We start from the raw sequence: 11,668 nt of genomic DNA, 5'->3' as shown, positions 1-11,668 counted from the left end.
AAAGAAAGAAAGAAAGAAAGAAAGAAAGAAAGAAAGAAAGAAAGAAAGAAAGAAAGAACGAACATTTGGGTTAATTCAAATAACAAATTTTAAGCATTATTCTTCTCACTAAATACTTATGATCAAAAAACGGCATTTTCTAAAATCAATATCCTTAAGGGGAAATACAATAACTCATCTTTAGCAATTCCACACTGGAGATTTTCAGAGGACATTTAGTTTAGTCAGAAGTTTTTGCTTTTAAAGGCCTTAAAAAACTTTGATATTAATAATGAAGCACTTTTCCAAAATATTTTAATAATGTCCAATTGTTACATTACACATTATACATCACAATGTGTAATAATAATATAACCTATAATGTATATATAAACATACCGTGTCTTGCTTTGGAATTTGGACTAAAACAGAAAGAAGCTGCTCCGTATCAAGAAATCTTGCTATAACTAAAACAAACAGAAACAAAAAAATAATGAGCATTTGAACTTTTTAAAATATAGACTATGTATCCTCAAATAATAAACTAGAACCATTCTACCTACAAATATTACTTATTTTAGTTGTTTTTATCTATCTTACATGTGCCAGGAATAAAATAATAGTCAATTCTTAATTTTGATTACTCACAATGTCTTCCAAATTTGACACTGTTGATCACCCCTCATTCTTGAAACTCTACTTCTCTAACTTTTAGATGTTGCTTCTCATAATTTTCTTCCCACCTTTCTGATCTCTAACTTTTCTTTCTGATACTTAAAAAGATTAGTTTAAAAGGATAGTTAGACCACTAATGTAATCTTCCAGAAGTTACCTAACTTCCATCCATTATTTTTTTTAATATATTTTACTGATTTTTTACAGAGAGGAAGGGCGAGGGATAGAGAGTTAGGAACATTGATCAACTGCCTCCTGCACACCCCTACTGGGGATGTGCCTGCAACCAAGGTACATGTCCTTGACTGGAATCAAACCTGAGACCCTTGAGTCCGCAGGCTGACTCTCTATCCACTGGGCCAAACCAGTTAGGGCCTAACTTCCATCTTTTAAATGTGGATAATGACATCTACCTCCTTAGGGTTGCTGTGAGGATTAAGTGAGATAATGTGTATAAAGTATCCTAAACATATCACAGCTCAAAACTGTTATTTTATTCTTCTCAACTCATTTTCCAGTTTAAAGTACAGTGGGGCCTTGACTTACGAGTTTAATTCGTTCCGTGACAGAGCTCGTAATTCAAATTACTCGTATGTCAAATCACTGTGATGTTCACTGCACCAACTAGCGGTGGGGTATCTGAAGCTGGCTCGTAACCCAAATTTTAGCTCACAATTCAAAGCAAAAAATCGGCAGAGAGATGGCTCGTATCTCGAAAAACTCATTAGTCGGGACACTCGTAAGTCAAGGCCCCACTGTATTCTATAAAAATAAATGTATAGGTAATTATAATCTATCTCTTTTAAATATCCCCAGGTTGTTGTTTCTATCTCTCTATCACTCTCCCTTCCTCTTTCTCTAAAAAAAAAAAATCAATAAAAACATATCTAAAAAAAACCTTTTTATGTCACTCACTTCCTGTTCAAACCACTAAGTCTTCTGATAATTTTCAGTGTGCCTATTTCTAGCACTGTGCCCTTTTCTAATTTACCACTTCTACTGTAAATTAATTATGTTTGAACTGTTTTTAAAAATTAGAGTAAATAGGCTCAGTATACTACTAATACTACTCTTATACTGTTCAATTATGACATTTTACGTGTGATTCCACTAGACTCTTAAAGTCCTTAGATTGGCGTTTCTCTTTTTCAGTCTCTTCCTTCTTCCTTTCCCCAAATCTATCACAACCATAATAATGTTTCTAAAATAAAGGTTTGCTCGTATTACTCTCTCAGTTTAGAACTGTCAGCTCCCTATGTCCTGCATGATAAAATCCCAATGTCTTCGTATTATATAAAGGTCCTTCATAAGCTAGCCCAGTGGTGGGCAAACTTTTTGACTCGAGGGCCACAATGGGTTTTTAAACTGGACCGGAGGGCCGGAACAAAAGCATGGATGGAGTGTTTGTGTGAACTAATATAAATTCAAAGTGAACATCATTACATAAAAGGGCATGGTCTTTTTTTTTTTAGTTTTATTCATTTCAAACGGGCCGAATCCGGCCCGCAGGCCGTAGTTTGCCCACGGCTGATAGCTCCAGCGCTCATTTCCTGCTTTTCCCCAATGCTTCAAGTCATAAATAAGTACTGGCCATATCTTAAATATAGCAAGCTCTTTTATATCAATGTAAGTATAACTCTACCTTACCCAACTCCCCAAAAAAACAAGTGTACCTTAAAAGTAATGAGTATTTAAGATCACAGCCAATAGGACTCATACCATATCTTTATCCCTGCTACCACATCTAAACATATTTTCTATTAACCCATGTGCATTAACAAACCTTGCATAGGCATGCTCCCTTTGTCTTGAATATCATTTCTAAGATTCTCCTGTTGTCAGTCTTACTCATTTCCTCAAGACAAGCTGAAATATTGTCTTTGTGAATCCCGTATGGATTCTGTCATTATCCCAGTTTCTTCCTCTGTGTTCCCATAAAATACTCAATTATGGTTGCATTTACCACACTGCATCACATATTTGGAGGTCTGCTTCCCTAACATGAATTTAAGATCCTTGTGAACAGAAACTTATAACTTACTCTTCCTTATCTTTTTATCCCTAATACCTATAAAATACCTACAATAAAGTAATACTGGGTCTTTTAAAGTAAGTTTCAGATTCTCATATTTTAATAAACTATAAAAATTACTCTCCCACCCTGCTCGATGTTTATATTCCCCTACTTTTTACGTTACAATAAATTATAAACTGTCACAATACAGGAAACATAGAAATGGTTGTAGCTTGACTAACATTACATGATTAAATGACTTGAATATTCCTGGCACTTATGTATTACACGGAATGCCAGGTATAGATAGGCCAACAAGATGTTGCTGTGAACAAGAAAAGGGTTATCAGTTAAAAACGGCTTCTTTGTACCTTTCCCAAAGTTTTACTAAATACATTGGAATATATAGAAAAAGAGAATATATTCAACAACATTGGAAGTGCACAGTCACAGACAATATAATGCCAGAATTTTTAAGGAACTGTAAAACTAAAATGTATTTGGAATTGGAATGAGGAAAAATTGTTCAGGCTGTAAATGCCTTCCAGATTTTCATGTGCCACTTGTTTACACCACCAGTACACCAGGAGGGTAGTTGGAAAATGGGGTATGAAAGACAGACCAAGTTCCTAGAAACCAGGAACTGAACTAGGAACAAAGCAAACAAAATGTCCTTCCACCAATCTTTTAAGAACATTGCACTGCCATGCCGGTGAACAAACAGCCAGGTGCCATGGGCAATTCTCTAACCTCATGTTATGGGTTAGATTGTGTCCCTTCAATAAGATATTTTAAAGTCCTAAATCCCCATATCTGTGAATGTGACCTTATTTGGAAATTAAATCTTTGCAGATATAATTAAGTTAAGATAAAGTCATTAGTGTGGGCCTTAAACTGACTGGTGTCCTTATAAAGAAGACAATGTATCTTTCTAATAATTTCTATTTATAAACTTAGAGGGTATTCATTTACCTGACTGAAGTCCAAAGAAGAGTTCCTCATCTTGAAGTAGTTCTTGAACACAATCCAACCTCATGTTAATGGTTTCAATATCAACTAGAGGTTCTAAGATATTAGATCGAAGTCTTCTACTCCCTCCAGGAGTCTTAGTGTAATTTAGAACACCAAAGAGAGTGTGATTATTCCTTTGAAAACACAAGTTTGAAAATTTTCATTAAGTATACGAAAGACAAATATAAGAAAATTGCAATTTAAATTTGTAACTAAATAATCCTATAATCTATAGTAGTGAATCTCAAATGTTAACATGCATACAAGTCACATGTGTATTCTGATTCAGGACAGGCATGAGACCTAAGAATCTATATTTTGAATATGCTCCCAAGTATGCTGTCAGTCAATGAACCATATGTTGATTAATAAGAATCTACAGTATCTTCTTACATTTAACAATTTTTTCATAGATCATTTACCATATTCAGACTAATATAAAATGTTCTAATCCAGCCCTAGCCAGTTTGGCTCAGTGTATAGAGCATCAGCCTGAAGACTGAAGGGTCCCAGGTTCTATTCCAGTCAAGGGCACATGCCCAGGTTGCCTGGGTTGCTCAATCTCCAATAGGGGGTGTGCAGGAATCAGCTGATCAATGATTCTCTCTCATCACTGATGTTTCTATCTCTTTCTCCTTCTCCCTTCCTCTCTGAAATCAATAAAAAGATATGTTAAAAAATAAAATGTTCTAATCCGGTGTTTCTCAACCTGTGGGTCACGACCCCTTTGGCAGTCGAACGACCCTTTCACAGGGGTCACCTAAGACCATCCTGCATATCAGATATTTACATTAGTATTCATAACAATAGCAACAGTACAGTTATGAAGTACCAACGAAAATAATTTTATGGTTGGGTCACAACATGAGGAACTGTATTTAAAGGGCCAGAAGGTTGAGAACCACTGTTCTAATCCATGACATTCCATTAGTAATAGCAAGATATCAATAATAACCCTATATAATAAAAGGCTAATATGCAAATTGTCTCCTCCACCAGGAGTTCCACCCGGAGTCCAACCAGGGGATGGGGCCAGCCCGCCAACCACCCGCGTCCCCTCCCCTCTGGCTGGCCCCGCTTGATCGGCCCCAATCGGGGCAGGCAGGCTGGACCCCACCTATGTGTGAATCCATGCACCAGGCTTCTCTATAATATCCTGATATAATAAGGATATATTTTTTTCTGTGACGAAAAACAAATAATATTAATTCATCCTTAGGTGGGGAAAATATTTTACATTAATAAAATGAGTATTTAATATAATCACTTCATTCTAACTTAAGAAGTTAGAGAAATACAAATGAAAGAGAGGAAAAAAATTCAGGTACAGAAACTTAAAAACAAACAAACAAAAAAACACAGGCTTCCGGTCAAGATGGCAGGCGTAGGTAAATATGGTATTTGCATCCTCCCACCACCACATCGAAATTACAACTGACCATAATTCAGAACATCCTGAAATCTAGCAGAATGGAAGTCCTACAACTAAGGATATAAAGAAGAAGCCACTTGAGACTACTGGGAGGGGTGGAGACCCAGACCAGGCTAGTCCCAAACCCACGTTTGGTGAATAATGGAAGGGATTTCAGCTGCAGAGATTCCCCCTGAGGATCTAGGGGTCCCAGCCCCACACCAGGCCCCAGAGACCAGGATTCCAGTGCCAGGAAGAGAAGTTTCCATTACTGTAAAAACTAGCAGGGCCCAGACCTGTGTAGCTCAGTGGCTGAGCATCATCCTATGAATCAAGAGGTCAGATCCCCAGTGTGGGACATGCAGGAGGCAGCTAATCAATGATTCTCTCTCATCCATTGATGTTTCTCTCTCTCTCTCTCTTTTCCTTCCTCTCTAAAATAAATTAATATATATATATTTTTAAAGCAAAAACTAGAGGGGATTGTAGCTGACTGAGATGAAATGATGCTGGAGTTCCAGGAGGCAGTTCCTCCTAAATGGCCCATGCATGGACTTACTCGGACTCGCTCCCTCTGGGCTCCAGTGCCGGAGCAACAGCTGAAAAGGCACCAGAGACATGTGGACAGAAAAAGAATTGTCTGGCATCAGAGCGAGAGCTCAAAGGGCAGAGAAGTGCTGGCAGAGACCACTGTTCCTTTTCTGAGATACAATGTCCCCTCCACAAAGTTGGCAGGCAGGCACCGTATCTGAGTTTCCATCAATCTGGCTTGCACTATTCTCCCTACGCTGGGATTCCCTGAGATCTTGCCCCACCCAACTTGGGGGCCCACCCACACTGTTTCCAGTGACTTTTCCATATGAATGACTTGTCTAGGCTCGTGCTTCAGACTTTCCTAAAACCTCTTAAAGTAGCAGCATTTGGCCTCAGTGTGCCCCATACCTCTCGTTAAGTCGCCCCAGGCCTGGCACTAGCAGTAGCCAGCCAGCCTTGGTTTGTAGCTTGGCCTCTCCTGGGCAGCTCCAAGCCCATTACAAGTAACAGGCATCTGCAGATCACTTTGTAGCTTATGTCAGATGGCCCCAGGAGCCCTGGGCAGCACACAGGCAATGGCTTATGCCATTTCCGCAAGTATCTTTCAAAAATCTGACTTTGGTGAAACATCTGAACAGTTGAACAACAATGCAATTATTCTCCATTAACCAATTTTTTAAAATATAAACTATACATAAAAAATATGGCATAGTAAAATATGCTGATACATTTTATATAAAAAAAATGGGTGATCTTACCTAGAGTCTTGAATATTAACTAGTAATTCAAGATTTTGGGCTGATGATGAATCGATCATGGCTGTCTGTTCACTACCTTGGAAAGAAATCTTCAGCGATTTTGGTGCATAAACTGAGTTTTGGATAAATTCAACATATTTTAATAAAGCTGCCACAGCTGCAAGGCAATAGTACCTGTAAGGTAACCCATGATACATCATTATAAATCCTTAGAACAGTGGTTCTCAACCTGTGGGTCGCAACCCCTTTGGGGGTCAAACAACCCTTTCACAGGGGCCGCCTAAGACCATGGGAAAACACATATATAATTAATTACATATTGTTTTTATGATTAATCACTATGCTTTAATTATGTTCAATTTGTAACAATGAAAATACATCCTGCATATCAGATATTTACATTATGATTCATAACAGTAGCAAAATGACAGTTATGAAGTAGCAACAAAAATAATTTTATGGTTGGGGGTCACCACAACATGAGGAACTGTATTAATGGGTCTCGGCATTAGGAAGGTTGAGAACCACTGCTTTAGAATTTAAAAAAAATTGCTCTAAGTGAAACATGTATTGCAACTTAATACTAGGAAAATTATAAATACTTGCATAGCACTGCTCAAGTTTAAAGCAAAAAAAAGTACACTAAGTGTTCTTGATTTTTTTTAAACAATGTAAATTACCTCTAAATCATAAACCATGATAAAAATGAACAATTTTCTGAAGTCTGACACTCAAGGGATATTAAATGCCAATAAATCACATTAGAAGTCAACATTCAATGATAATTTGTGTCAATTTTTTATGTGCCATTATAAGTATTCAAATAATATTGAAAGAGTCTGAGCTTCGAAGGTAAAGTGAGGAGGTCCCAACATATAGGAAAGTACATTATGATCTCAGTGCAAGTAGTCATTATGATGGCTTGAGTAAACAAGTGGTCACAGTATCTATTGAGCATGCTCTAAGAAATATCCTTTCCAAAAATATCATTCCCTGTCTCATGCTGAATCTTTTAGGAGTAAAGTTATGAAGTAACAGGAACACAGCTTTAATCACATTTCTAGTTTACTAAATAGCTATTGAGCTTTTCACTCTAAAATAAAGTAAGCAGCAACCATTAGGGCAATAGATTATGACTAATTTGGAGAAATTATATATAAATTAAGTTAGCAAGATATGCCTTGTGTATAAATTTTAGTTACCTATTTTACTATTTTAATAACTACTCAATTGTATTATAAGCCAGGCACTTTTTGCCCTGGCCAGTGTGGTTAAGTTGGTGCATGCACTGTCCCATGCACCAAAAAGTTGCCAGTTTAATTCCTGGTCAGGGCACATGCCTAGGTTATAGGCTCAATTGCTGGTAGGGGGCATGCAGGAGGCAACCAATAGGTGTTGCACTTCCATATTGATGTGTTTTTCTCTCTCCCGCTCTCCCTTCCTCTCTCTCTAAAAATCAATCAATAAATAAATAATTTTTAAAATATTTTTTAAAATAAGCCAGGCACTTTTCCAGGTAACGGGAATATAGCAGAAAACAAAACAGACAAAAGACCTTGTGCTTGTGGAACTTACACTAAACATTTATGACTGTCCTTAAGTCATAACTTACTTGGACTGAACCTCCATCAGGACAGTGCTGAATTCTGCGATGCATAACTGTTCAATGTACTCTAATCCTTTTGTTTCATTGAAGTATTTCCTTTGGACTGTAGTGAAATTTACATTCTAAAAATAAATTTTAATTTCAAAATAAAGTTTAAGTTTCATGCACTTACCCAAAACTGGTTTCTTAAACACATATGTGTATATACCTTAAATATTATATAAGGTTTATTTTTATGTTTTCTAGAATTAAAGTTTTCTTATTTATAAAAAAAAGAATGATTATTTGTCTTAAGTGAATTATAATATAGCCTGTAGTTCTTATTAGAGCATGCACACATGAAATTTGAAACATAATAAAAAATAAACATAAGAGTATCCTCCTTCTAGTAATTTTATTCTACAGCAACATCATCACACAGGCTTACAACCAGCCTGGCATACTCCATCATAATTAAGAGAAGATCTTTATAATGTGCTAGTTGAGGAAAAATGAAAACATCTATTGCATCTACCAAATCTACGAAGTGATATCCTTATGAGGTGAATTTAATTTATTTAAAATAAAGAAAAGTTAATAATGGAATTTTTAAAAAGAGAAAAACAGCATGAAGTTATGGAGCAAAAGGTATATATTACTTTGAATAAAAATAGGTAAGAAAGGTAATTTAACACTGGATTGTTTAAAAGCTGTAAAATTGAAAAAAGTCATGAACAGATAATTTGTTATGTGCCAAGAATGTTTCAACAGTTGTCATTTAATCTGCACAATAACCCTATGACATAAGTCTTATTAACTACAATTTCCATGTAAGTAAAATTCTGAAAAGTCAAGTCACTTTTCTCGTATCATACAGTTGATATGTGGCAGAGCTAAAACTTGAATTTAGAATCTTTAACTTACAAAGTCTATGTTCCTTCCACTTCATATTGCTTCTGATTTAATGAAGGTCTATTTATAGTAAGTGTGGTAATAATGATAATACTGATTTTTCCTTCTACTTGTAATACCTTTAGCCCAAATATTTCCATGGCTTGCTACCTCACTCCATTCAGGACCAAATGTAACCATCTTGATAAAGTCATTTATGATTGCCCTACATAAAAATCAGTTCTCTAAGGAGATAGAAATTGTTATTGTCCCTATTTCACTGACTAAAAAAATCAAAGAATTTAAGTAAGTTAACTTGCACAGTCACTTAAAATCAGCATCAACAGCCAAAACAGTCCAACTCCTCTATGCTTAAGCACTATGTTATACTGCCTTACACCCCAAGTGTAGTGAATATATGTTGTTTTTGCCTTTGTGGTCTGACTGTCAATTATAGTACTCTGCCTCACAGCAATTATAGTACTCAGTGCCCCACAGCATAAATAAAGCACATGACCAGAAGTTAATCAATTAATAGTGTCTCCATCCCCAGAAATAGTGATTAGCCTAATGTGTGGGAATGTAAACAAAGCAGAACCAGTCAGGGTCCTTCCCTGGAATTCCTATATGGACACTAGAAGAAAGAAGTTTTTTTTTTTTTTTATCAGAGTTGAGTTAATTGAGATGAATTAGCCATCAGCAATCTTCCTCTTAAACCTCATAGAGGTTACCTATCAGCAGTTTAAAAAAAAAAGCGTGGTGAGGATAGCATCTATCCAACTAGTCGGCTTCTCATTTACATAAGTCAATAAATTTCTTTTTCACTCAAGCTAGTTTAAGTTGAATTTCTGTTATTTATAACCAAAAACAGAATGCTTAATCAAAACAAAGTAACGGAAGTTGGAGAGGTTTACTTTAATGAGTGATGGAAAGAAGTAATGAATGAATGAAAGAAGCAACAGATAAAAAGACTTGTCTAATAGAGACAATAGATTTACAAGAGGAAGCATTTCTGGCAGAGAGTCAAAGACAGCTGAGCTACATAGGATCTAGAAAAATCTTTTATGACTACAGATTCTGTATATTAAGAACAATAAAGAACTCATTGGACCCTAAATCTCAACTTTGGTTCCCAAAGTGTCAAAAAGAAGTCTACAAACATAACAGAATACAGAGTATTGTGAAAATAATTTGCACTCACCAGGAATTATTCTGACTGCAATGCTGCCTACTTGGTTCAGAGCAACAGCCCCCCTTCCACAAAAAAAGGAAGATTTTCCAGAGGGATGACATAAATTACATGGTGGAAAGAGCCTTACTGAGGGGAAGTGCACTGGTTGGGTAAGATTCCAGAGCACTTACCTGTCATAGTCCCACAGATGGAGGTTAAAGTAGGAGGTTAATTGTAAGGCAATACATACTACCAAAGCAAGCTGAAACAATTCTGTAATATAGATCAAATTCTCTAAAGGAAAGTACTTGCTGATAGCTGCTACTCCCTAAAGAACAAGAACTTCAATTTCAACTAATCTGCAAGCATAATAACTAGTTTCCAGGAAGCTAGACCTAAGGAAATACATGCTCTCTCTATGGGTTTGCCTCTTGTATACTCTGAAGAAACCTCCTTATTACCTAAAATATTTTCCCTTTTATTTAAAATAGATCAAGGCTCATTTTTATTATATGTATTAACAATTCGTTAGATTAGAACTTGTATTTAGTACATTCTTCAGGGAACTAAATACAGGGTGGGACAAAAATTGGTTTACAGTAGTTGATATGGAAAATAATACAATAATACAAGAATAAACTCTGTTAAACCTACTTTTGGTCCAGCCTATAAAGTCACTCAAAGTATTGTTCTTTAGAATAATACTACAAAATGGATTTTAAATAAAGTAAGATCTCCAATGTTACCATTGAGAATAAAATCACATACCTTGAAATTTTCTGTGATCAGAGTAAACAACTTAGTTGAATTCCCCACAACACAAGCAGTATTTGACATTATTATTTCCAAAGGTGATAAAATTTTGAGTTTAGTGATCACCTAAAATCATTTGAAAAATCAATTTCTTAAATGTAAGCTTAGAATTGTCTTAAACAAAAATTTGTCATATTGTTTTAGAGAGAAGTACTTAAAATCATTTCATAGATATAAAATTACAACTTTCCAAATTATATATTCAATTAAAATGTATTTCTAATGATTATGTATTAATCATATATCCTATATAATTACAAATATAAAATATTTACATAAACATAGGGTATTTATTCATAACGGTTTGTAACAATCAAAGCCCAAAAATTAACTTGAATTTATCCAATACATATTCTTAAAATAAGGTTTTTTAAAATAAATTCTTCAATCAGCATTTTATCCATCTCAGTGAAAAATAGTCAATAGTGTAACTATGGTGATACAATCAATATGACCTCACCAGTACATCTTAGAAGTTGAAAAGTAAAAAAATCGAAGATGACATCTGCTTCACAACTTATGCTTTTCACAATACACTAGTAGAGGGCATTTTTTAGAAATACTTTAGACATACCAAGTCTTTTGTTGGTTTGATTAACATTCCTATTTTATAAAAACTTATTTCCTATTCTTTTTAAATTGCATAAAAATGTGAAATACCACCCTAGTTGGTTTGGCTCTGTGGATAGAGCATCAGCCTATGGACTGAAGAGTCCCAGGTTCAATTCCAGTCAAGGGTATGTATCTCAATTGAAGACTCCCCCCCAGCTCAGGAGGCAACCAATTAATGTATTTCTCACACATCAGTATTTCTCTCTGTCTCTGC

At 35.5% G+C, this 11,668-nt stretch overlaps 1 protein-coding gene across 1 annotated transcript in view; it reads right to left on the bottom strand.

Annotated features, from left to right (window-relative positions):
* Positions 1–11,668, bottom strand: part of MSH4 (mutS homolog 4) — a 58,770-nt gene that overhangs the window by 45,150 nt on the left and 1,952 nt on the right. The window contains exons 2-6 of the mRNA XM_015566186.1: positions 10,798–10,908; positions 7,995–8,110; positions 6,383–6,556; positions 3,641–3,813; positions 379–446 (exon numbers count right to left, since the gene is read on the bottom strand). Coding sequence (XP_015421672.1) covers positions 379–446; positions 3,641–3,813; positions 6,383–6,556; positions 7,995–8,110; positions 10,798–10,908 — 642 coding nt within the window. The remainder of the gene's footprint in view (positions 1–378; positions 447–3,640; positions 3,814–6,382; positions 6,557–7,994; positions 8,111–10,797; positions 10,909–11,668) is intronic.

Source organism: Myotis davidii, unplaced genomic scaffold, assembly GCF_000327345.1.
Source record: "Myotis davidii unplaced genomic scaffold, ASM32734v1 scaffold602, whole genome shotgun sequence".
Taxonomy (NCBI): Eukaryota; Metazoa; Chordata; class Mammalia; order Chiroptera; family Vespertilionidae; genus Myotis; species Myotis davidii.
Note: the sequence above shows the minus strand (reverse complement) of the source record. Positions and strands in the feature narration are given on the sequence as shown.